The sequence below is a fragment of the Nycticebus coucang genome, chromosome 22, assembly GCF_027406575.1.
Source record: "Nycticebus coucang isolate mNycCou1 chromosome 22, mNycCou1.pri, whole genome shotgun sequence".
Taxonomy (NCBI): domain Eukaryota; kingdom Metazoa; phylum Chordata; class Mammalia; order Primates; family Lorisidae; genus Nycticebus; species Nycticebus coucang.
The window spans coordinates 40,981,646-41,005,839 of NC_069801.1; the positions used below are offsets into that span (position 1 = coordinate 40,981,646).

General features: G+C 52.9%; 3 protein-coding genes and 1 non-coding gene across 13 annotated transcripts; 2 read left to right on the forward strand and 2 right to left on the reverse strand.

Moving 5' to 3' along the window:
- Positions 1-1,621: 1,621 nt before the first annotated feature.
- On the forward strand, positions 1,622-6,770 carry PLK3 (polo like kinase 3). Of its 2 annotated transcripts, none has more exons than XM_053575976.1 (15): positions 1,622-2,059; positions 2,198-2,305; positions 2,394-2,510; positions 2,643-2,772; positions 2,856-2,943; positions 3,931-4,026; positions 4,119-4,317; positions 4,440-4,563; positions 4,777-4,868; positions 5,108-5,201; positions 5,336-5,419; positions 5,513-5,675; positions 5,755-5,884; positions 6,032-6,145; positions 6,255-6,770. In XM_053575976.1, the coding sequence occupies exons 1-15, from the start codon at positions 1,850-1,852 to the stop codon at positions 6,444-6,446; spliced, it is 1,941 nt and encodes a 646-aa protein (XP_053431951.1). In that variant the 5' UTR covers positions 1,622-1,849; the 3' UTR covers positions 6,447-6,770. The 2 variants fall into 2 exon arrangements, with proteins under 2 accessions (XP_053431951.1, XP_053431950.1); XM_053575975.1 differs by having other exon boundaries at positions 1,696-2,059; positions 5,108-5,225.
- Positions 6,771-6,782: 12 nt separating this feature from the next.
- On the reverse strand, positions 6,783-8,240 carry DYNLT4 (dynein light chain Tctex-type 4). 2 transcript variants are annotated; one of them, XM_053575995.1, is made up of 3 exons: positions 8,144-8,240; positions 7,551-7,605; positions 6,783-7,453 (listed from the first exon to the last, which is right to left on the reverse strand). In XM_053575995.1, the coding sequence occupies exon 3, from the start codon at positions 7,440-7,442 to the stop codon at positions 6,783-6,785; it is 660 nt and encodes a 219-aa protein (XP_053431970.1). In that variant the 5' UTR covers positions 7,443-7,453; positions 7,551-7,605; positions 8,144-8,240. The 2 variants fall into 2 exon arrangements, with proteins under 2 accessions (XP_053431970.1, XP_053431968.1); XM_053575993.1 differs by lacking the exon at positions 8,144-8,240 and adding an exon at positions 8,031-8,108.
- A 1,084-nt stretch (positions 8,241-9,324) lies between these two features.
- BTBD19 (BTB domain containing 19) lies at positions 9,325-21,881 on the forward strand. 8 transcript variants are annotated; one of them, XM_053575985.1, is made up of 8 exons: positions 9,403-9,825; positions 11,857-12,070; positions 12,196-12,249; positions 15,902-15,961; positions 16,513-16,581; positions 16,698-16,829; positions 16,926-17,051; positions 17,182-21,879. In XM_053575985.1, exons 1-8 carry the CDS (start codon positions 9,740-9,742, stop codon positions 17,314-17,316), a joined length of 876 nt encoding a protein of 291 aa, XP_053431960.1. In that variant the 5' UTR covers positions 9,403-9,739; the 3' UTR covers positions 17,317-21,879. The 8 variants fall into 8 exon arrangements, with proteins under 8 accessions (XP_053431964.1, XP_053431957.1, XP_053431963.1 ...); XM_053575989.1 differs by lacking the exon at positions 16,926-17,051 and having other exon boundaries at positions 9,325-9,825; positions 16,698-16,866; positions 17,182-21,881; XM_053575982.1 differs by having other exon boundaries at positions 9,330-9,825; positions 16,698-17,073; positions 17,182-21,881.
- Positions 21,882-23,525: 1,644 nt separating this feature from the next.
- LOC128575760 (U5 spliceosomal RNA) lies at positions 23,526-23,641 on the reverse strand. The gene has a single exon (XR_008377153.1). It is a non-coding gene; the product is annotated as a U5 spliceosomal RNA (small nuclear RNA).
- Positions 23,642-24,194: the final 553 nt, after the last annotated feature.

A 24,194-nucleotide genomic window follows, 5' to 3' on the forward strand; every position in this document is an offset into this window, starting at 1 on the left:
CCACCTCTGGGGCGGCGCCTGTGGCTCAGTCGGTAGGGCGCCGGCCCCATATACCGAGGGTGGCGGGTTCAAACCCGGCCCCGGCCTAACTGCAACCAAAAAATAGCCGGGCGTTGTGGCGGGCGCCTGTAGTCCCAGCTGCTCGGGAGGCTGAGGCAGGAGAATCGCTTAAGCCCAGGAGTTGGAGGTTGCTGTGAGCTGTGTGAGGCCATGGCACTCTATCGAGGGCCATAAAGTGAGACCCTGTCTCTACAAAAAAAAAAAAAAAAAAAAAAAAAAGAATCCACCTCTGTTTCTGGCCCTGTGAAGAGTGGGCATTGAGCACGGGTGTGGGATCTAGATGGTCCTGGGACTAGCTGCCCAATTGCCCATCACTGACATTTGAGAAAATCCAATCCCTGTTCACTTTCTGGCCTTCTGGCCGCTGACCAAGGGCAATCGATATTTTCAAAAGAAGGCAATATTGTACCCCACAAGAGAGGATATCTGCCCCTCAAGATTCTAGAAGTGCCAGACTCGGTGGCTCACACCTGTAATCCTAGCACTCTGTGAGGCCTAGGTAGGTGGATTGCTTGAGTTCAGGAGTTGGAGACCAGCCTGAGCAGGAGTTAGACCCCGTTTCTACTAAAAAAAAAAAAAAAAACAGAAAAACTATCCAAGGCGTAGTGGCACTCACTTGTAGTCCCAGCTACTTGGGAGGCTGAGGCAAGAGGATTACTTAAGCCCAAGAGTTTGAGGTTGCTCTGAGCTATGATGATGCCATGGCACTCTACCCAAGGCAACAGAGTGAGGCTCTGTCTCCAAAAAAAAAAAAACAAAAAAAAAAAGGAAGAAAAGAGTGTAGAAGTGAGCAGAAGATGATGTGTCTTGGTGTATTTATCTAGCTCTGCTATTTATTTGCAGAGTCTCACTTTGTTGCTCTGGGGTAGTGTGCCCTGGCATCATAGCTCTCAGCAACTTCAAACTCTCGGGCTCAGGCAGAAGCTGGGACTACAGGTGCCAGCCACAACATTGGCTAGTTTTGTTTTGTTTCCTATTTTTAGTAGAGACAGGATCTCGCTCTTTCTCAGGTTGGTCTCCAACTCCAGAGCTCAAACAATCCACCTTCCTCACCCTCCCAGAGTGCTGGGTTACAGGCGTCAGCCACTCGGCAGTTTACCTAAGTCTGCTTGACTTCCAAACACTGCAGGGCAGCTCAGGGGCCAAGCTCGGGACTGTGCCATTCCTCCAACGCCCTAAAGGGGGCAGTACTTGGCTGGACCTGGGGGCTCTGGCCGAAGAGGTGGGACACACGCGGTCCTGGCACGCTTAAAGGAGAGTATTGGTGACAGACCAGGCAAAAGCGAGCGCTGCCCCTACCTCTGCCTTCCGGGTTGAAACACTGATTCGTCTAGCTGTTGAGGAGACCCATCCCAGATACCCATCCCCACTTGGACTTCAAGCCCACGCCCCCGAAGAATGGAGAATGAAAGGCTCCCATTAGCCGGGCTATAGTCCCCCAGGAGAGGTGGGGGAGGAGACGGGAATCATTTGGTTCCTGGTCGCAACTACGCGGTGACTTGTATAGCTGCGTCTTTAAGGGGTGACCAGGAGATGGGGGCCTTGAAGTGACTTAGGTAATGGGAGGAGCTTCTCGGTGACCTAATACCTGGGCGTGGCCTCCTCGTGACTTGCCGCCAGGAAGGGGGCGGGACTCTAGGTGATGAGATGTTGGGAAGGGGCAGGCGTTCATTGATAAAATCGTTGGGCTCCCTCGGGCGCGAGCGCAGCAAATCAAGGCAGCGCCACGCGCGGCTGGGCAGGGCAGAACCGAGAACAAGCCCGGCTGGCGCAGCTACGCGCCGCGCGCATGGAGCCCGCCGCCGGCTTCCTGTCCCCTCGCCCCTTCCAGCGTGCGGCCACTCCGCCCGCGCCCCCCGCCGGGCCCGGACCGCCTCCGAGTGCCTTGCCCGGACCTGAACTGGAGATGCTGGCTGGGCCACCGGCGCCAGACCCTGGACGCTACATTACCGACCCGCGCAGTGGCCGCACCTACTTCAAAGGCCGCTTGTTGGGCAAGGTGGGTCGTAGCGCCTGGAGGGTGGTGCTAGCGGGGGTGGAGGGGGCCGCCCCGGTTTTCTTTCGGCGCGGGGCCGGTTGAGGGCGCTTCACCCGTCCCCTCCCATGGAGCGCCCAGCCTGATGCCCCCATTTCACAGGGGGGCTTCGCCCGCTGCTATGAGGCCACTGACACAGAGACCGGCAGCACCTACGCTGTCAAAGTCATACCGCAGAGCCGCGTCGCCAAGCCGCATCAGCGCGAGAAGGTGAGTACAGGCCCAGAGGAGAAGGGGTGGGGTGGGGATGGTGGCGCGGGAACGCTGGAAGAATGGCAACCCCTGGCCCTCCTCGCAGATCCTAAATGAGATTGAATTGCACCGAGACCTGCAGCACCGCCACATAGTGCGTTTTTTGCACCACTTTGAGGACTCCGACAACATATACATTTTTCTAGAGCTCTGCAGCCGAAAGGTAAGGGTTGGTGATTTGGGCAGGAATGGGGGTTGGGAGAAAAGGGGATCTGAAGACCTAAAGCAGGGGCCCTGTATGGAGGTGGAGGGTCAGGGAGGGCCGACCAAGGACTGAGGCATTGCCTTTCTGCAGTCCCTGGCCCACATCTGGAAGGCCCGCCACACCCTGTTAGAGCCCGAGGTACGCTACTACCTGCGGCAGATCCTTTCTGGTCTCAAGTACTTGCACCAGCGGGGCATCCTGCACCGGGACCTCAAGCTGGGTGAGATTCCTGGGCCAGCAAGGACGGGGGTGTTGGGGAGGAGAGGAGGACGGACTCTGACACACCTCTCTGCCCTCATCTAGGAAACTTTTTCATCACTGAGAACATGGAACTGAAGGTGGGGGATTTTGGGCTGGCAGCCCGGTTGGAGCCTCTGGAACACAGGAAGAAGTGAGTCTTTGAAGAGAGGGTTGGCCATGGTCTGTGCGTGACAGTATGCATGTGGCAGGCAAGGTGACCACCTCACTTACGCACCTGATAAATTGGGAAGAGGTGATGAATTGTATGAATGTATCTGAAGGTGGAGAGGTGGCAGCCGGAGTTGCTGGGATTGGTGGATAGGGCGAGGGTCCTATAGGTGTGTTGATACAGGGAGGTGACCCTGAGCCCATGAGACACAGATGGGGTCATAAAGATTCTTGGAGGTGTATGACCTGGTTGATGGGGAAGGGGACTTTGGCAGTGTGTATGTGTGTGTGAGGCAGAGTGGAAGTATGTCAGTGGTGGGATGTGACATCCACCCTTTGTGCATATAAGAAGACCCTCCCTCTGGGTGGTGCCTGTGGCTCAGTGGGTAGGGCGCCAGCCCCATATACCGGGGGTGGTGGGTTCAAACCCAGCCCTGGCCAAACTACAACAAAAAATTAGCTGGGCATTGTGGCAGGTGCCTGTAGTCCCAGCTACTCAGGAGGCTGAGGCAAGAGAATCCCATCTCTACAAAAAAAAAAAAGAAGAAGACCCTCCCTATGGCCACTGTACTGGTTTGTGTGACACAGGATGTGTGGCAGATGAGTGTTTATGGATGATGTGACAGCTGGTGTTGTGTGTGTGGCACAGACCGTGGAAGGTGACAGCCTGATGTGTGTGTGACTGGAGTGGGGAAAGGGATGAATGATGGACCCTCTGTTGACCCTGGAGAAGGGGGCTGAGCTGGGGATTAGGGCCTCCCCTTGTCCTGAAGAGCAGCTGAGCAGCTGGGCCAGGCGGTAGGTGGGGACTCAGCTGCCATCCCCAGCATCCATTGTCCCAGGATGAGCAGGAGCTCTCTGGCTTTGGTGACAGGCAGTTGCTTTGTCTGGACTCAGTGGGGGAAGGGATGAGGGGGCTGCTGGGCTGAGTCTAAGTCTTCCCCTCTCCTCCTCCCTACCCTCTTAACAGGACCATCTGTGGCACCCCCAACTATGTGGCTCCAGAAGTGCTAATGAGACAGGGCCATGGCCCTGAGGCAGACGTCTGGTCACTGGGCTGTGTCATGTGAGTCACTGGGTCTTGGGTCAGCAATATAGTGGTGGATGTGTGGGGAGTATACCTTCACTTACTCCTGACCCCTTATCCCTGCCCAACAGGTACACTCTGCTCTGTGGGAGCCCCCCCTTTGAGACAGCTGACCTGAAGGAGACATACCGCTGCATCAAGCAGGTTCACTACACACTGCCTGCCAGCCTCTCACTGCCTGCCCGGCAGCTCTTGGCCACCATCCTTCGGGCCTCACCCCGAGACCGCCCTTCTATTGACCAGATCCTTCGCCATGACTTCTTTACCAAGGTTTGTGGTTCCCCAGACACCTAAGTCTACTTTGCATATTCCCAGGGGATTGAATGGGGGCAGGTGACAGGTCCCCTGAGGCCTTGGCCTTTCCTCTCTGTTCACATGGCTCCCTTCTCCAGGGCTACACCCCCGATCGGCTCCCTGTCAGCAGCTGTGTGACAGTTCCAGACCTGACACCTCCCAACCCAGCTAGGAGTCTGTTTGCCAAAGTTACCAAGAGCCTCTTTGGCAGGAAGAAGAAGAGTAAGTCTGTGGTGTCAATGGGTTGAGGGTGCAGAGCAAGAATGGCTTGTTACATGGGTACATACATTTCTGGGGCATGAGAGCATGGGAACCTGTGAATTCCTCGGGATAGTGTGTGTTATATGAGCATTTGAGAAAGTCTATCTCTGTGTCATCCCTGTGGGCAGTGGAGGGGCTGGGCAGGATACCAGCCATGTTATCCCTCATCCCCAGGTAAGAACCATCCCCAGGAGCGAGATGAGGTCTCCTGTTTGGTGAGTGGCCTCATGCACACATCCATTGGCCATCAGGATGCCAGGACTGAGGTGAGGTGCTCACATGGACACTGTTCTCCTGACTCACCCCCACCCTAGCAGCTGAGAGAAGCCTGGGATAAAAGAGGGTGGTGAAGCATCTAGCCTCGTGGTGGCCTAATTGGCGGTGTCTCATTAGCTAGGCACTGCTGACCTGGGGTGCCCTGAGAGTCAGGCCAGGGCTGGGCTGTGGACTCTGAAGGATTTGCGTTTTGGGCCTGTCTCACTCCCTTTTGCTATCTAACCTTCAGGCTCCAGCACCTTCTGGTCTAGCTCCTGTCAGCCTAGTAGAGACAGCACCCGAGGACAGCTCACCCCGTGCGACACTGGCAAGCAGTGGAGATGGTGAGGAACTAGGAAAGATGACAGGTGCTAGAGGTTTCTGGAGCTGAGACTAGGGGAGGGGAGATGGCAGGCAGAGGAACCTGGCCTGGGTCCTGAGGGCTAATGTTTAAATCTCAATGCCCTGTTCCCTTCAGGGTTTGAAGAAGGTCTCACTGTGGCCACAGTGGTGGAGTCAGCCCTCTGTGCTCTGAGAAACTGTGTGGCCTTCATGCCCCCAGGTAAGGCTGGAGTCTGGTACATGTAAATGGTAGTGGGACTTCTGTGGCTGGGAGGCCAGGAGCATGTCCTCACTCCCTCCTCTCCCATGACAGCGGAACAGAACCCAGCTCCCCTGGCCCAGCCAGAGCCTCTGGTGTGGGTCAGCAAGTGGGTTGACTACTCCAACAAATTTGGCTTTGGGTATCAACTGTCCACCCACCGTGTAGCTGTGCTCTTCAATGATGGCACACATATGGCCCTATCGGCCAATAGAAAGTAAGTGCTATTATGGGTACCTTGTATTCAGGCTAGTATACCCAGCAGGGCTCCCTCTGAGTTTTGATTTCTCTTCTAGGACTGTGCACTACAACCCCACCAGCACAAAGCATTTCTCCTTCTCTGTGGGTGCTGTACCTCGGGCCCTGCAGCCTCAACTAGGCATCCTCCGGTACTTTGCCTCCTACATGGAGCAGCACCTCATGAAGGTGTGTGGGGTGCTTATAAGGACTAACACATCTGGACCCTTTCTGATTCCCCTTTGGTGGGGGTGGGGCTCAAAGCTAGAAGCTAAGATGTCAGTGGGGAGGGGAACTGACTCCTCTGACCAGTGATCTGCCTTCCCTTGTTCCCAGGGTGGGGATCTGCCCAGTGTGGAAGAGGTGGAGGTGCCTGCTCTACCCCTGCTGCTGCAGTGGGTCAAGACGGATCAGGCCCTACTTATGCTGTTTAGTGATGGCACTGTTCAGGTAAGAGCCTGTCCTGGAGTTGAGGGGTAAGGTCTGGGAGGTCCCCGGTACAGGGGAGGAAACAATCTGGGGGCCTAGGTCCTGATCACCGTCATCCTCCTATGCACAGGTGAACTTCTATGGGGACCACACCAAGCTGATCCTCAGTGGCTGGGAGCCCCTCCTCGTGACTTTCGTGGCCCGAAATCGCAGCGCTTGTACTTACCTTGCTTCCCACCTTCAGCAGCTGGGCTGCTCCCCAGAACTGCGGCAGCGACTCCGCTATGCTCTGCACCTGCTCCAGGACCGCAGCCCAGCCTAGGCCCCAGCCTGCAAAGCAGGCCACAACCAAAGCCCTCCTGCGTGAGGCCTATGCTTGTAATGCTCTGGCCTTTGCCTTTGTGGCCCTCCTGTCCCTTTGGTGCCTCACTGGGGCTTTTGGCTGAGCCCCCATGGAATCAGGGACCAGCTTTACTGGAGTTGGGGGTGGCCTGTCCTTTGTCACCTACCCTCTCTTCAAGCCTGAGCCTTAGCTCCCAGCTAGGGGGCATTATTAATGGACCACTTTATTTATTGCCAGACATTTATTTATTGAGATGTGAGCCCCAGGGAGGCCTCGTCCTGGAATAATAAACCGTTTTGTAGACTTTGAGGTATCTCACTCGCAGTAGAGCCCATGGACCATCGCCACCGCAAAGAGCGAGGCGTTAGAGTAGGAGGCCGAGGCCAGCCCGTCAGTCCCTGCGTCCCAGAGCGCGCGGCTGACCACATGCACGCCCTGGCCCGCCCGAGGCCCCAGCACCACGCTGCACACCAGCTTGTATCGCGGCGGGAGAAGCTCACGCAGGCGCAGGCGCACCTGCTCGCAGAGCTCGCGAGCCAGCCGCCCAGCCTGGGCGCTGGAGTAGCACGTGTCACGCAGCCCAGCTCCTAGCGCCACCTCCAGGGCGCTCTGTGCGCGCGCAGCCTCCCAGCGTTCCCCAGGGGCTGGCTCCGTGCAGTATGAGCGCGCCACCCTATCGGTGGGCGCCAGGGGCAACCCTGAGAAACTGACTCGCGAGGCCAGAGGGGGCACTGGGCCCAGAGATGGTCGCCGTCCTCCAGGGCCCACACCTTGCCCGGCCAGCGAGTTGCGGCGTGAGAAGGAGGTGGCTTGACCCAGCACGGAGCCACGGCTGGAGGCCCGGCCCAGACCTGCCAGTCGGGCTTCATCAATGCTGGGCAGGCGGCCCCGGGGCCGTACTGATGATGGTTTCGGCCCAGGGTCTTTGGCAATCTCCTCTTCCTCGTGTCCGGGGGGCAGAGGCCTGCCAGACATGGACCTGCCGGCTAGAAGACCCACACTTAGGGTGGCCTTCACAGATTGACTTCTATCAGGTCTCTTGATTGGTGATGTCAGGATTGTAACCCACTACCCCCTTCTTACCTGTGTTTTTGGAACAAGTGGATCAAATAGTCCTGGGCTGCGTGGGTCCTAGGTGCTTAGAGGGTTAAAGGCTGTTAGGGACATAAGCAGGGCAAGGAAGCTGCTCAGACTATGATCCTGAGCTAGTTCCTGCCCTCCCCCCTCTCCCCCCCAGCTCCTCTTTCCATCAGGCACTAGCTAGGTGAGCTCTAAGAACGTTTCTTTTTTTTTTTTTTTGGTGGTATTTGGCCCGGGCTGGGATTGAACCTGCCACCTCTGGCATATGGGACCAGCGCCCTACTCCTTGAGCCACAGGCGCCACCCCTCTAAGAACGTTTCTTCTCCCTTCCACCTGACTTCACCAACAGCAGGGGAGATAAAGCTGGCCCAGAGCCTGGACCATGAAAGTAGTACACCAGCTACTAATCAGGAAGGATGGACAGACCTAACTCCACCCCCATAGATCCTTCTATTCCTAGAACATTGAGTGCAATCATCTTACATCCTACTCTGCATTAAGGTGGCTGGCACAAAGATCTCCTCCACACTGGCTGAGGCTGGGGGCTGGTGACTCTTGAAGCTCCTCTGCCTTCTGCTTTTGGCCTCTGACCCTACCTCTCCAGAAACAGTCCTGGGATGGCTGCCCTCTTCCCGATACTCCTTCAGGCACCTGAGTCATCTGCAACCTTTGGCCTTCAAGCTCTCTCCTGGCTCCACAGCCCTTGCCCATCTGCTTGGCAATGGGAGAGGAAGGGCCTGTGTTGTGGGGTTGCCATGGGTTGCTGGGGCATCACTCCTCCCTCTAAGGGTTCCTCCCTCCAGTTAACTCCAGCTTAAGCTAAGGGTGTTAACTACCATTAACACATCCTGAGTGGAGGGTGCCTCGAGTCATCTCAGAATGGGGAGCAGCAGGTATGGAAAGGACAGACAGACAGACTTTGGTCAGAAAGATATCCTCTTGGCTGGGTCTGTGGCTCCTACCTTTAATCCTGGCACTTTGGAAAGGGGAGGGGGATCCTTGAGCCCAGGAGTTTGAAGTTGCAGTGAGCTATGATGGTGTCACTGCACACCAGCCTGGAAGACAGGGACCCCGTCTTGGGGAGGAAAAAAAAAAAAGGAAGGCATCCTTCTACCCCAGGGCTCTTTAGCAATGTCCATTGCTCCCCTTGTGAAATAGCCAGATGACTGGCCATCTGTGAACAAGTCACAAAGGCCTGGGATATGGGGAAGACCTTGAGGCTGTGGAGGTGGCTGCTTAGGAATTCAGCCCACAGGAAGGAGCACGTCATGGCTCCACTCCTCATCAGCCTCGACTGGGACAAACATTTCCGCCTTAGGCGCTGAGCTAGGGTGGGGCTTCGATGACTTCCTCAGTTCAGGGCTGTGTGTGGGGGAGGGGAGGCCCTTTGGCTCTCCTGGTAGGAGCCAAGCCTGATGCAGGGGTGACTTAGTGGTGAACCTGAGTTCAGTCTCCTAACCCTTGCTGATCCAAGTGCCCTGAGGCTTGTTCCTAGCTGGCCACACCTTCAGTGTGTTCTTCCTGCCTCCACCTTCTGTTGCATTTCAGGAATGCCAGAGGCAATGATACCTCTGTCAGAAGTGATAGCTCCTCACCTGACCCCCTTCTTGGAGGGATAGGACTGTTACCTCTCCCATGGGAGGCCAGTCTGGGCCCTGGGGGTGAGGATTTTCCCCGTTGAGTGGGGGGTTCCCCAGGCCTGGCTAATCTGATTCAGACCTTGTGTGCCTGTGGGGGCAGGAAGAGTTAGGGGGCAGGTTGTTCCAACAGTGAGCCCAGGCAAGCACAGGCTGGAGTGACAGGACTCCTCTTAGGGTCCCTCTGCTGGCTAAGCTTTCCCTGGGCCTGAGGGGGGAAATAGGCGGGGCCTTTTCTCCTCCGTTCCAGCTTCCATGGAAACTCACAGGCTTCCCACCCAGCGGCGGCTCCCAGCCAGGGCCTCATCCGGCTGCCAGCCTCTCTTCCCTGACCACAGGCCGCTCCAGCCTAGCCTTCACTGGGCCCTTCCCCAGGTTTGCCCCTATCCCTGAGCCCCTGGCCTCTGATGCCTTCCTCCTTCAGGAACCTGGGCCTCAAGCGCTCATCCCAGCACACAGGCTTCCAGCTCCTGCCTTTCTGTCTCAGGCCTTTGTAGCCTCTTCCCAGTTCTAGGGCCTGGCCAGGCCTCCTAGGCCTGCCCTCTACCCCACCCATGGAGGGCCCTGGACTGGTGGTACGTGGTGAGGCTGTGCCTTTTTCCACAGCTCTCCGAAGCCTCATCAACAACCCCTGGTACAGGTGAGGCGTTGTCTGCGGGTTTTCCCAGTTGGCTGTGAGGAGGCCCTGGGTGAGGAAGAGGCAAGAATTGGAACTGCCCTCCTCCTGGGAGGGCTCAGTCTGTGGGGAAGTCAAGTGGAGACAGCTTCTGGTTATGAGAGCCAGAGGTGGGGACAGCAGGGGCACAAGCCCAGAGCTGCTGTATGAGATCAGGCTGAGCCCCTCCACTGAATCTCCGGCTCCTGGCAGAAGAGAAGGATCCTCAGCCGCCTGGATCCGAAGCGGTGGGAGGTGATGATGCTCTGCTCCTCTCTCCTAACATTCAGCTTGGTGTCCATGCTCCCTCTTGGAAGAAGCAGAGGAGCAGATGTCCCTGTTCTGGGAATTGGGGATTCACAGAGAGACATAGCTTAGAGTCCCAGGCAGGAAGTAGTTCAAGGGTGCTGCCTGTTTGGGGCTTGCCCAGAATGCTGGTGGTATCTGAAATCCAGGATAGAGTTTACAGGGGGCAGGGCTGGTTAGGAAAGCTAGAACGACATTTTCTATCCCCATTGTCTCAGAGCTGGCCTTTTCTGCACCAGCTGGTGACTCCTATAAACCTACTTCTTTGGGGGTCACAGTCTGGCTGGAGTAGTGCAAACACAAGGTTTTGGATCTGGGACTGGGAGGCTCCAGCAAGCTCAGGCTTCATCTGCCTTCTATTAGAGGCCTTGTTCAGAGGCCCATAGGTTGGGGCCGGAAGTGATCATGAATTTTAAAATGTGGTCTGGTGTCACGATGGTGTATCACTGTCTGTCTGTGCAAGTGTGTACTCTGCACCTCACACCCCCACATCCTCCTGCTAGAGGAGGACTGAAAAAAGCTGAGTTTGCACCCAGTGGAGGAGGAGCCAACAGGCACTTTCCTTCCCCCCAGACTTTGGCTGAGGAAGGGAGGGATAGGTGGGATCAATCTTGTTTGTGTCAGCCTTGGTGCCCCTTCAGTGATTAAGAATAGTCACCTCGGCTTGGCGCCTGTGGCTCAAGCGGCTAAGGCGCCAGCTACATACACCTGAGCTGGTGGGTTCGAATCCAGCCCAGGACGGACAAACAACAATGATGGCTGCAACCAAAAAATAGCCAGGCGTTGTGGTGGGTACCTGTAGTCTCAGCTGCTTGGGAGATTGAGGAAAGAGAATTGCTTAAGCCCAAGAGTTTGAGGTTGCTGTGAGCTCTGATGCCACAGCACTCTACCCAGGGTGACAGCTTGAGACTTCATCTCAAACAAAAAAAAAAGTCACCTCCATGGGCGGTGCCTATGGCTCAGTGGGTAGGGCGCCGGCCCCATATACCGAGGGTGGCGGGTTCAAACCCGGCCCCGGCCAAACTATAACAAAAAAATTGCTGGGTGCTGTGGCTGGCACCTATAGTCCCAGCTACTCAGGAGGCTGAGGCAAGAGAATCACCTAAGCCCAGGAGATGGAGGTTGCTGTGAGCTGTGTGATGCCACGGCACTCTACCGAGGGTGATAAAGTGAGACTCCGTCCCTACCAAAAAAAAAAAAAAAGAATAATCACCTCCTCTGAGATCTTAGGTTAAGGATAGGAAATTACTTGCCTATGGTACCATCTTGTGGAGCTGAGACTGGAACTTAGGCCTATAAGTCCCAGGCCTTCTGCTGGAAGGATTAAGCCCTGTGTCTTACATTACAGATAGCAAAATACGGGCGGTGCCTGTGGCTCAGTGGGTAGGGCACTGGCCCCATATACCGAGGGCGGCAGGTTTGAACCCAGCCCTGGCCAAACTGCAACAAAGAAACGGCCGGGCGTTGTGGTGGGCGCCTGTAGTCCCAGCTGCTCAGGAGGCTGAGGCAAGAGAATCGCCTAAGCCCAGGAACTGGAGGTTGCTGTGAGCTGTGATGCCACAGCACTCTACCAAGGGCGATAAAGTGAGACTCTGTCTCTACAAAAAAAAAAAGGAGAACACAGCCCAGGTGGGCGAGGCAAAAAGCCCAAGTTGCACTCTTGACTCTGGCTTCCTCTCCTCCCTGGCTTTCTGCCCCTCTCTTCCACAGTGATGTTCGCTTTGTGGTTGGTCAGGAACGGCAGGAGATATTTGCCCACCGGTGTTTGTTGGCCTGTAGATGCAGCTTCTTCCAGCGACTTCTGGGCTCAGAGCCAGCCTCCAGGGTGGAGAGTCCAGTAGTGCTAAGCACCGTGCCAGCTGAGGCCTTCCTGGCAGTGCTGGAGTTCCTGTACACCAACAGTGTCAAGCTGTACCGTCACTCTGTGAGCCCACTGAGCAGAACCCTGGGTGGGAGAGGCTGGGGGGATGCAAGAGGCAGGAGTTTGCCCATCACACGGTGGGGGGTGGCAGGGAAACTCCCTTCTGTCCCCAACCACCCACTCTACAGGTGCTGGAGGTGCTGACAGCGGCTGTGGAGTATGGGCTAGAGGAACTGAGAGAGGTGGGTTTCTGTGCCAGGTCCCTGTCTCATTCCCTTTGCCTCTCCTGGGCTCACTCCCCACCCTGATTTACACACCCACTCTGGTTTGCCCACATAGGAGTAAGTGTAACTTTTTGTGCAAGCAGGGCATATAGATGTGTCTTGTGTGATGTGGAGGAGAGGGGGTGTTTATGGCCGGTGTTGGAGGTACAAGGAAAAGTCAGCCTTGGCTGGGCAAGGTGGCTCATGCCTAGCACTCTGGGAGGCCGAGGAGGGTGGATTGCCTGAGCTCATGACTTTGAGACCAACCAGAGCAAAGGCAAGACCCTGTCTCTACCAAAAATAGAAAAAACTGAGGTAAGAGGATCACTTGAGCCCAAGAGTTGGAGGTTGCTGTGAACTATGATGACACCACAGCACTCTACCAAAGCCAGGCGTTGTGGTGGGTGCCAGTAGTCCCAGCTATTTGGGAGGCTGAAGCAAGAGAATCTCTTAAGCCCAAGAGTTTGAGGTTGCTGTGAGTTGTGACACCACCATGGCATTCTACTGAGGGCGACATAGTGAGACTCTGTCTCAAAAAAAGAACAAAAAGGGCGGCACCTGTGGCTCAATGGGTAGGGCACTGCCCCATGTACCAAAGGTGGCGGGTTCAAACCCAGCCCCAGCCAAACTGCAACAAAAAAATGGCCGGGCATTGTGGTGGGCGCCTGTAGTCCCACCTGCTTGGGAAACTGAGGCAAGAGAGTCGTCTAAGCCCCTGAGTTGGAGGTTGCTGTGAGCTGTGATGCCGCAGTACTCTACCGAGGGTGATAAAGTGAGACTCTGTCTTAAAAAAAAAAAAAAGAAAGAAAAGAACAAAAAAAAAGAAAATAAAATACTTAACCTGTGGCCTAAGAAGTGTGATAGATGAGGGTGAATAGTGCTGAGACTGTGTTGAGAGCCTCTACAAAAGACTTTCTGGAGGAGGAAACATTTGTGTTAGATTTGGAACAAATAGGATTTTGTGGCCAGATGTGGTGGTCTTCCAGCACATTGGGAGGCCAAGGGAGGAGAATTGTTTGAGGCCAGGAGTTCAGGACTAGCCTAAGCAAGATATCAAGGGCTCATCTCTACAAAAAACATTTATTTTTTTTTTGAGACACAGTCTCATTATGTCGCCCTTGATAGAGTGCTGTGGTGTCACAGCTCACAGCAACCTCGAACTCTTGGGCTCAAGTGATTCTCTTGCCTGAGCCTCCCAAGTAGCTGGGACTGCAGGTGCCCGCCACAATGCCCGGCTACAAGAAAAAAAATTTTTTAGGGTGGTGCCTGTGGCTCAAAGGAGTAAGGCGCAGGCCCCATATGCTGGAGATGGCGGGTTCAAACCCAGCCCCAGCCAAAAACTGCAAAAAAAAAGAAAACAAGAAAAAAAAATTTTTTTTTAATTAGCCTGGTGTGGTGGTGCTCACCGGTAGTCCCAGCTCCTTGGGAGGCTGAAGCAGGATTGCTTGAGCCCAGAAATCCAAGGTTGCAATGAGCTATAATCACACTACCACTCTCCAGTCTGGGCAGCAGAGTAAGACCTTGCCTCTTTTCTTTTCTTTTCTCTTCTTTTCTTTCATTTTTTGAGATAGAGTCTCACTATGTCGTCCTTGGTAGAGTGCTGTGACGTCATAGCTCACAGCAACCTTGAACTCTTGGGCTCAAGCGATTCTCTTGCCTGAGCCTCCCAAGTAGCTGGGACCACAGGTGCCCGCCACAACACTCAGCTATTTTTTTGTTGCAGTTGTCATTGTTGGTTAGCTGGCCCGGGCCAGGTTCTAACCCACCAACTTCAGTGTATGTGGCTGGTGCCATAACCACTGTGCTACGGGAGTTGAGCCCACTTGGACTTTTTTTTTTTTTTTTTTTGAGACAGAGCCTCAAGCTGTCACCCTGGGTAGAGTGCTGTGGCATCATAGCTCACAGCAACCTCCAACTCCTGGGCTCAAGCGATTCTCCTGCCTCAGCCTCTCAAGTAGCTGGGACTACAGGCACCTGCCACAATACCCGGCTATTTTTTGGTGCACCTGCCATAATGCCCAGCTATTTTTTGATTGCAGCCGTTGTTTGGCTGGATCCGAACTTGCCAGTTCAGGTGTACGTGGCTGGCGCCTTAGCCTCTTGAGCCACAGGCGCCGAGCCTGGACTTCTTTTAACTAGAGGGCAGGGGAGAGTCATTGAAGGTTTCAGGTTAAGAGAATGATTTGACAACTAAGGGAGAAGAGACTGGAATAGATGGGAAGGGCTTGCCAGTCCAGTCAGAAGGCAAGTGCAGCAGTCAAGAAGTGACGTGGGGGCGGCGCCTGTGGCTCAAAGGGGTAAGGCGCCAGCCCCATATACCAGAGGTGGTTCAAACCCAGCCCCTGGCCAAAAAAACCTGCAAAAAAAAAAAAAAAGAAGTGACATGGGAAGCTGGGCACAGTGGCTCATGCCTGTAAAACTAGCACTCTGGGAGGCTGAGGCAGGTGGATTGTCTGTGCTCAGGAGTTTAAGACCAGCCTGAGCAAGAGCAAGACCCATCTCTATCAAAAAAAGAAAGAAAGAAAGAAACACTAGCTGGGCATTATGGTACAAGCCTGTAGTTCCAGCTACTCAGGAGGCTAAAGCAATAGGATTGCTCAAGCCCAAGAATTTGAGGTTGTGGCTTGGTGCCTGTGGCTCAAGTGGCTATGGCACCAGCCACAATACACCTGAGCTGGCAGGTTCGAATCCAGCCCAGGCCTGCCAAACAACAAATGATGGCTGCAACCAAAAAAAAAAAAAAATAGCCAGGTGTTGTGGCGGGTGCCTGTAGTCTGTAGTACTTGGGAGGCAAAGGCAGAAGAATCGCTTGAGCCCAGGAGTTAAAGTTGCTGTGAGCTGTGATGCCACGGCACTCTACCCAGGGTGACAGCTTGAGGCTCTGTCTAAAAAAAAGAAGTTTGAGGTTGTGTGAGCTATAATGCCATGGCACTCTACCCAGGCTGACAAAAAAAAAAAAGAAAAAGAAAGAGAGAGAGATGACATGGGGCATGGTGGCTTATGCCTCAGTAGTCCCAGCAACTCAGGAGGCTGCTAAGGCAGGAGGGTCACTTGAGGCCAGGAGTTTGCGACCAGCCAGAGAAATATAGCAAAACTGTCTCTAAAAGAAAAATTTAAAAAGAGATGACGTGTGGCCATGATGGGGATGTGGGGTGGCAGTGGAAGCCCAAGAGAGGCGGATGGCTCTGAAAGAGGAGCTAGAACTAAAACTGGCAGAATCCAGTGATTTTCTGGATGTGAGGATGAGAGATGTCACGGATGAAATTCAAGTTTCTGGTAAAAATAGAAGTGTCCTTGAGTCAGGAAGGAAATTAATCAGTAGAGGAAGATAAGCATCCTGATAGAAGGGGCAAGTGAAATTTTTGCTTGGATCTTCTCTGGGCTGATTAGTGGTGAATGTACTAGAAGGTGGGTTGCTGGCTTGGCTTTACTAGTCTCCAGTTCCTCTGAGCTTGCCTTCTCAGGCTCTGGCAATTCCTTCTCACCCCTGCCTTGGGAAGTGAGAATGGGCCTGGGGCTGATAGGAGCCTCGGTGGCTCACCGTTCCAAGCCTGTTTACTGCTTCTGGGGCAGGATTGGGGTCCTAGAACAGGGGTGCCTTCACACAACCCACATTCATTTCTGTTCCCAGCTGTGCCTGGAGTTTGTGGTGAAGGTGCTGGATGTGGAGTTGGTTTGTGAGGCCCTGCAGGTGGGTGCTGCTGGCCAGGCTTGGGAGGAGTCCGGCTTTTAGTATGTGAAATTGGGCTCCCAGGTGCCAGGAGTCTTGATATTTGTGTCTGGCCTTGAACAACTTGGGTGTATGGGGTAGGGGTAAAGAGGGAAGGAGTGCTCCAAGGATGTTTATAGGATGAATTCTTTGCCCAGGATCCCTCAGATCCCACATGCAGGTCAGGTGTAGGAGTAGGAGTTGAAGGGGTTGGAGGTCTTTCTGGTCTTCTTTCAGAGGCAGGAAATGGTTCTCTGAAGGACTTGGGGAAGAAAGGGTGGAATGTAGAATCTAGGCCGCAGAGTGGTGTTTGAAGGACATGGCATGGTCTCCTGTAGCAAAGGGCAGGTTGTCGACTAAGTTTGGCTACATACACGTATGAATGGGGGTCTTCACTAGGTAGTTTCCTGGGAGGCCGTGGGCCCTGTTAGCCTCCCCAACTAGGGCTAGGGTCAGATGCACGGTGGTAGTCCCCAGTGTGCAGGGCAGGGCTATGTGGCCCCTCCAGTCTCCAACCCTCTTTCTGCTCCCAGGTGGCTGTAACCTTTGGCCTGGGGCCGCTGCAAGAGTACTGCATAGCCTTCATAGAGGCCCACAGTCAGGTACAGCTCCCCACCTTCATACTCCTGACCCCCGCCCCCACACCATTCTGCTCCTCCCTGACCCCTATGCCCCCCACACCATTCTGCTCCTCCCTGACCCGTCTGCCTGCCCGCAGGAGGCGCTCCGGACCCGAGGCTTTCTGGAACTGTCTGCGCCCGCGCTGCTGCTCCTGCTGCGCAGCGACATGCTCTGCGTGGACGAGGCTGAGCTGGTGCGGGCGGCCAGGAGCTGGGCACGAGTGGGCGCGGTGAGCTGGGCAAAAGGAGCAAAGAACGCTGAAGGAGGTGCTGGCTACGGGAGCCTGGCGAGTGGGTGGCGCTGGGCTCAGGGCTGGCGTTTGCAGGCGGTGCTGGAGCGGCCTCTGGCCGAGGTGGCGGCCCCAGTGGTGAGAGAGCTGAGACTGGCTTTGTTGGCCCCGGCGGAGCTGAGTGCCTTGGAAGAGCAGAACCGGAGGGAACCGCTCATCCCGGTGCGCACGCGGGGCACAGCCAGTCAGTAGAGTGGGGTCAAGACGCTGGGGTTGGATGGGGCGGCCAAGGTCGGGGTTTCAGGGCAAGAAGGCCCTATGGGACTACGCGGTGATCGGCCTTGCTCTTCAGGTGGAGCAGATCGTGGACGCGTGGAAGTGCCATGCCTTGCGGAGAGGGGATGAGGCTCGAGGCACCCCTTGTCGCCGCCGGAGGGGCACCGTGGCCCGGGGGCATCACCGCTTTCTGGACCTGCCCTTCCAGTAACCCTACGCCAGGACTTTGGAGGAATCCCGAGTCTGCCTAAAACTACATCTCCCAATAAGCTCGGCGCTCGGAGAGAACTGCCGCTCCCAGCATGCTCCACGAGCTGGGAGCCGGAAAAGCCGTTTTCTGCCGAGCGCGGCGGCCTGAGTGTGGTTTATAGGGCGGGGCGGAACCGGCAGACTAGGAGGTGGTCTTCGCTCCACGCACTAACTGTGGACGTTTTCGTTCACCAGTCTACTCTGATGACGCCCACATATCTATTCAACTCAGCTCTCTTGGTTCCAGATATGCCTCCTGGAGATCTCTCCCTGAGTGCCCCACAGACACCCCCGTCTCAGTAGCTTAGTGCAAAAATGAGCTCCTCTTCTTTACCCAGCTACGCCCCCATCGTATTGCTTATTTAAGTGATTACGCACGCCAGAAACCTGGATTGCTTCCTTTCCTTATCTCTCCTCGCACTTGCCTCAGGTTGCTTCTTTCTAAGGGACCTTTCTGGTTGGTTTAGTTTTCTCAGCCTATCCTGTCTGTCAAGTCTTATTAATCTGTCTTCAGTCCATGCACCCTGTATTTCCCACACTATAGCCACAGCCGAGCTCTCTGTTCTACTTCCAGTATTAATTCCCCCAACATCCTCGTTGCTCTCCAGGACAAAATACAATCTATTTCACTTTCAAGGCACTCAAAACTACTAGTGGTTCTCAAACACTACTTTGGATAAATTCCCTCATCCTAGAGGTATTAGTTTTCCAGCTCCAGATTTACTTCTCTGCTACCTTTCATTAATCATACATCTTTCTCCCTGGAGAAAAGATTACTGGGTCCTAAGTGGTGCCTTATTCATTTCTGCTTCCTCAGTGGATCAGTTCTATCTGCAGAGGAAGTGAATGACTATTTATTTAAATGCCACTTGATTCCATGGAGTTTTAGAGAATCTGTAGAACAAGATAGTATCAATCTAAAATAAGAGACACTTGACTATTTAGGAGAAAGTAAAGTTAGATTTCTATCTTAGGGACTTTTAAAGCAATCTGCAATGTATTTTTTTTTTTGCGGTTTTTGGCCATGGTTGGGTTTGAATCTGCCACCTCCTGTATATGGGGCTGGTGCCCTACTCCTTGAGCCACAGGTGCCACCCCTGCAATGTATTTTTGTATAGATAATTGGCATTCTCCCTCAGGAATGAAAAAGTGATTACCAGGTAGCACCACTGCAGGGCAACATTGTTGGGAATATGAAAATATATGTCCATTTATTAGAGGGCTGGTTATTAACTATGGTATATTTTGATAATCATCTTTGGTGAAAAAAAGCACAGTACAGATCGAATACACCATGACTTATTTTGTTAAAGAAAAGATAGCATAGTAAAAGAAAAAAGAAAAGATAGCATAGTGATTGTGTGTTTTCTGGAGCCAGGATGCTTGCATTTGAATCCCAGCCCCACTACATACTGGCTTTGTTACTTGAGTTAGGATACTTAGTTTTTATATTCCTTAGTTTCCTTATTTATAAGATGGAGATAATAATAGAATTTATTTAGTAGGATTGATAAGAAGATGAAATTAGTTAATTAAAAAAAAATTTTTTTAGGGCAGAGTATCACTCTGTTGCCCCAGGCTACAGTGCCCTGGCATCATAGGTCACAGCAACCTTAAACTCCTGAGTACAAGTGATCCTCTTGCCTCAGCCTCCCTAGTAGCTGGGACTACAGGCACCTGCCACAACACCTAGCTGGTTTTTCTATTTTTAGTAGAGATAGGATCTTGCTCTAGTTCAGGCTGGTCCGGAAGTCCTGAGCTCAAGCAATCCACCTGCCTTAGCCTCCCAGAGTGCTAGGGTTACAAGCATGAGCCACTGCGACTGGCTGAAATAATTTTGTAAAATACTTAGACCTGCAGCTGGGTGCAGTGGCTTACACCTATAGTCCCAGCTACTGGGGAGGATCACTTTAGTCAAGAGTTCAAGACGACCTTGGGCAAAATAGTGAGACCCCAGTCTTTCCAAAAAACAAAATGTAGCAGGACTGATTAAACACTATGTATGTGTTGGTGGCGCCCGTAACTTAGTAGGTAGGGTGCCGGCCACATACACCAAGGCTCGTGGGTTCAAACCCCACCCCGGCCTGCTAAAAAAACTATGACAACTGAAACAAACAAAAATGGCCAGCTACTTGGGAGGCTGAGGCAAGAGAATTGCTTAAGCCCAAGAGTTGGAGGTTGTGTGAGCTGTGACACCATGGCACTCTACTCAGGGTGGCAGCCAGAGACTCTGTCTCAAAAACAAAAACAAAAACAAACCCCACGCCCCCACTATGTGTTTAGAAAATAAACACATTCAGGCAATGCCTATGGCTCAGTGGATAGGGCGCTGGCACCATATACCGAGGGTGGCGGGTTTAAACTCGGTGCTGGCCACACTGCAACAAAAAAATAGCCGGGCATTCTGGCAGGTACCTATAGTCCCAGCTACTTGGGAGGCTGAGGGAAGAGAATCGCCTATGCCCAGGAAGGAGTTGATGGTTGCTGTGAGCTGTGATGCAATGGCACTCTACCAAGGGCCATAAAGTGAGACTCTGTATCTAAAAAAGGGTGGCGCCTGTGGCTCAGTGAGTGGGGTGCCGGCCCCATATGCCGAGGGTGGTGGGTTCAAACCCAGCCCCGGCCAAACTGCAACAAAAAAACAGCCGGGCGTTGTGGCGGGTACCTGTAGTCCCCCCTGCTCGGGAGGCTGAGGCAAGAGAATCATGTAAGCCCAAGAGCTGGAGGTTGCTGTGAGCCGTGTGATGCCACGGCACTCTACCGAGGGCAATAAAGTGAGACTCTGTCTCTACCAAAAAAAAAAAAATAAAATAAAATAAAAAAAGAAAGAAAATAAACACATTCATTTGTTACATAAGTATTCATTGAGTGTGCCAGATGTAGATTTAGGGTTATGGAATATATCAGAGAATAAGTCAAGTTTTTGCTTGATGTAGCTTATATTCTAGGAGCAGGAACATATGTAAATAAATAATTTCAGGGTGGCACCTGTGGCTGAAAGGAGTGGGGCGCCAGCCCCATATACTGGAGGTAGTGGGTTCAAACCCAGCCCTGGCCAAAAAAACAAACAAACAAACAAAAAAACTGCAAAATAAATAAATAAATAATTTCAGGGAGTAGTTTGTACTATCAAGAAAAGTAAAGCAGCCAGGGACAATGGCTCCTGCCTGTAATCCCAGCACTCTGGGAGGCTGAGGCAGGTGGATTGCTTAAGCTGCTCAGGAGCTCCAGACCAGCCTAAGCTACAGAGAGACTCTGTTTTCTAAAAACAGAAAAACTAGCTGAGTGTTGCTGTGGGTGCCCGTAGTCCCAGCTACTCGGGAGGGTGAGGCAGGTATATCTCTTGAGCCTAAGAATTTGAGATTGCTGTGAGCTATGATGCCATTGCATGCTACCCAAGGTGAAAAAGTGACCCTCTGTCTCGAAAAATAAATAAATAATATAAATAAAATTTAAAAAGTGGGGAGTCACTACTAACAGGGTTTTTTTTGTTTGTTTGGTAGAGACAGAGTCTCACTTTGTCGCCCTTGGTAGAGTGCCATGGCTTCACACTGCTCACAGCAACCTCCAACTCCTGGGCTTAGGCCATTCTCTTGCCTCAGCTTCCGGAGTAGCTGGGACTATAGGCACCCACCACAACGCCCAGTTATTTTTGTTGTTGCAGTTTGGCGGGGTTGGGTTTGAACCTGCCACACCACCCTCGGTATATGGGGCCGACGCCCTACCCACTGAGTACAGGCACCGCCAGTTTGTTTTTTAAAGACTAAGTCTTCCTCTGTTGCCTGGATTAGAGTGCAGTTGCATCATCATAGCTCACTGCAACCTCAAACTCCTGGGCTGAAGCGATCCTCCCAGCCTCAGATTGCCCAGTAGCTGGGACTACAGGTGGGCACTACCATACCGGGATGATTTTTAAGAACCTTTTGTGAAGATGGGGGTCATACTCTTGTTCAGGCTGATCTTGAACTTCTGGCCTTAATCTTTCCAACTCAGTCTCCCAAAGTGTTAGGATTATAGGTGTGAGCCACTGTGCCCCAACCTTTGCTAATAGCTGTTGTTGGGGATGGAACTAGGGAGCCACGCAGGAGATAGAAAAACTGCCATAGTTTGTTTTCTTTCTTTTTTTTTCTGAGACAGTGTTTTATTATGTTGCCCTTGGTAGAGTGCCGTGGCGTCACAGCTGCAGCAATCTCCAACTCTTGGACTTAAGCAATTCTCTTGCTTCAGCCTCCCAAGCAGCTGGGACAACAGGTGCCCACCACAAAGCCCAGCTATTTTTTTTTGTTGTAGTTGTCATTGTTGTTTAGCAGGCCTGGCCGGGTTTGAACCCACCAGCCCTGGTGTATGTGCCCGGTGCCCTAACCACTGAGCTATGGATGCCGAGCTGTTTTTTTTTTTTTTTTTTGTAGAGACAGAGTCTCACCTTACTGCCCTTGGTAGAGTGCCATGATGTCACAGGACTCACAGCAACCTCTAGCCTTTGGGCCTACGCGACTCTCTTGCCTCAGCCTCCCGAGCAGCTGGGACTACAGGCCCCTGCCACAAAGCCTTGCCATTTTTGTTTTTTTGGTTGCAGTTTGGCTGGGGCTGGGTCTGAACCCGCCACCCTCCGTATATGGGGCCGGCACCCTACTCACTGAGCCACAGGTGCCGCCCCTGTTTTCTTTTTTTTTTATTTGATTAAAAATTTAAAAATTATTGGGCAGTGCCTGTGGCTCAGTGAGTAGGGCACCAGCCCCATATACCGAGGGTGACGGGTTCAAACCCAGCCCCGGCCAAACTGTAACAACAACAAAAAAAATAGCTGGGCGTTGTGGCGGGCACCTGTAGTCCCAGCTACTCGGGAGGCTGAGGCAAGAGAATCGCGTAAGCCCAAGAGCTGGAGGTCGCTGTCAGCCATGTGACGTCATGGCACTCTACTGAGGGGGATAAAGTGAGACTCTGTCTCTACCAAAAAAAAAAAAAAGAAAAGAAAAAAAATTTAAAAATTATCTTTGAGATAGAGTCTCACTAGATGTCCCCTATGTTAGAGTGCCATGGAATCAGCTAGCTCACAGAAACCTCAAACTCATGGTTCAAGCCATCCTCCTGCCTCAGCCTCCTGAGTGGCTGGGACTACAGGCTTCCACCACAACGCCCAGTTAGTTTTTCTATTTTTCTTTTTTTTCTTTCTTCAGTTTTTGGCTGGGGCTGGGTTTGAACCCACCACCTCCGGCATATGGGGCTGGCGCCCTACCCCTTTGAGCCACAGGTGCCGCCCAGTTTTTCTATTTTTCAGCAGAGACAGAGTCTTGCTCTTGTTCAGGCTGCTCTGGAACTCCTAAGCTCAAGGAATTCTCTCACCTCAGCCTCCCAGAGTGCTGAGATTACAGGTATGAGCCACTGTACCTGGCCAGAACTACTCTAGATTTGCTCTTGTGCACTTCTACTCAAAAACGTCTGAAGGAATTAACAGCAAAAGAAAAATAAAATGAAGATCACACCCAAAACACAAAGTAGTAACAACTGTGAAGTCAAACCTTAAAACTGTTACTTTTTTTTTTTTTTTTTTTTTTTGTAGAGACAGAGTCTCACTTTATGGCCCCCGGTAGAGTGCTGTGGCCTCACACAGCTCACAGCAACCTCCAACTCCTGGGCTTAAGCGATTCTCTTGCCTCAGCCTCCCGAGCAGCTGGGACTACAGGCGCCCGCCACAACGCCCGGCTATTTTTTGGTTGCAGTTCAGCCGGGGCCGGGTTTGAACCCGCTACCCTCGGTATATGGGGCCGGCGCCTTATTGACTGAGCCACAGGTGCCGCCCCTAAAACTGTTACTAATTACGGTGCTATCACCAAAACTCATAAACTAGATGAGCATTGCAGAACACAGTATCGTTTGCATTTTAGCATTGAAGGAAGCCTCATTAAGAAAACCAAGCCCTAGGCGGTGCCTGTAGCTCAGTGAGTAGGGTGCCGCCCCCATATACCAAGGGTGGCGGGTTCAAACCCGACCCCAGCCAAACTGCAACAACAAAAAAATAGCCAGGCATTCTTGTGTGTGCCTGTAGTCCCAGCTACTTGGTAGGCTGAGGCAAGAGAATTGCCTAAGACCAAGAGCTGGAGGTTGCTGTGAGCTGTGATGCCACAGCACTCTACTGAGGGCGACAGAGTGAGACTCTGTCTCTAAAAAAAAAAAAAAGAGAAAACCAAGGCCTCAAAAAATAATAAAAGACTCATGACCATTCCTCTCCATGGAAATCTTTAGTAAAAGGCACAAGATTTATTCGATCTGGCTTGGCACCTGTGGCTCAAGCGGCTAAGGCAACAGCCATATACACCTGAGCTGGCAGGTTCGAATCCAGCCGGCCGCCAAACAACAAATGATGGCTACAACCAAAAACAGCCGGGCATTGTGGCAGGCGTCTGTAGTCCCAGCTACTTGGAAGGGGAGGCAGGAGAATCGCTTGAGCTCAGGAGTTTGAGGTTGCTGTGAGCTGTGATGCTACGGCACTCTACCCAGGGTGACAGCTTGAGGCTCTGTCTCAAAAAAAAAAAAAAAAATTTATTCAATCTGAAGAGAAACCAGAGTACATCTACGTTTTTCTGTGTGGAACTTCCCAGAGAGAGAAATAACTCAGGGTTGTAGTTGCTCAATGCTTGCGCAGTGAGCTTTACCAGCATGTGGTTTGTGTGTAAGCATACTTCTTTTTTTTTTGAGATAGAGTCTCACTTTGTCGCCCTTGGTAGAGTTCTGTGGCGTCAGAGCTCAAGGCAACCTCAAACTATTTTTAGAGACGGGGTTCTTGTTCTTGCTCAGGCTGGTCTCAAACCAGGATGCTCAGGCAATCCACCCTTCGGCCTC

Excerpts from the sequence above, each read along its gene's own strand:
- PLK3 (XM_053575975.1), top strand. The coding sequence starts at position 1,850 with ATGGAGCCCGCCGCCGGCTTCCTGTCCCCTCGCCCCTTCCAGCGTGCG. Across the intron at positions 4,027-4,118 it reads TGGTCACTGGGCTGTGTCAT|GTACACTCTGCTCTGTGGGA; the intron begins GTGAGTCACTGG and ends CCTGCCCAACAG. Across the intron at positions 4,318-4,439 it reads GCCATGACTTCTTTACCAAG|GGCTACACCCCCGATCGGCT; the intron begins GTTTGTGGTTCC and ends TCCCTTCTCCAG.
- DYNLT4 (XM_053575995.1), bottom strand. The coding sequence starts at position 7,442 with ATGTCTGGCAGGCCTCTGCCCCCCGGACACGAGGAAGAGGAGATTGCC.
- BTBD19 (XM_053575981.1), top strand. The coding sequence starts at position 9,740 with ATGGAGGGCCCTGGACTGGTGGTACGTGGTGAGGCTGTGCCTTTTTCC. Across the intron at positions 9,826-11,856 it reads ATCAACAACCCCTGGTACAG|TGATGTTCGCTTTGTGGTTG; the intron begins GTGAGGCGTTGT and ends TCTCTTCCACAG. Across the intron at positions 16,582-16,697 it reads TCATAGAGGCCCACAGTCAG|GAGGCGCTCCGGACCCGAGG; the intron begins GTACAGCTCCCC and ends GCCTGCCCGCAG.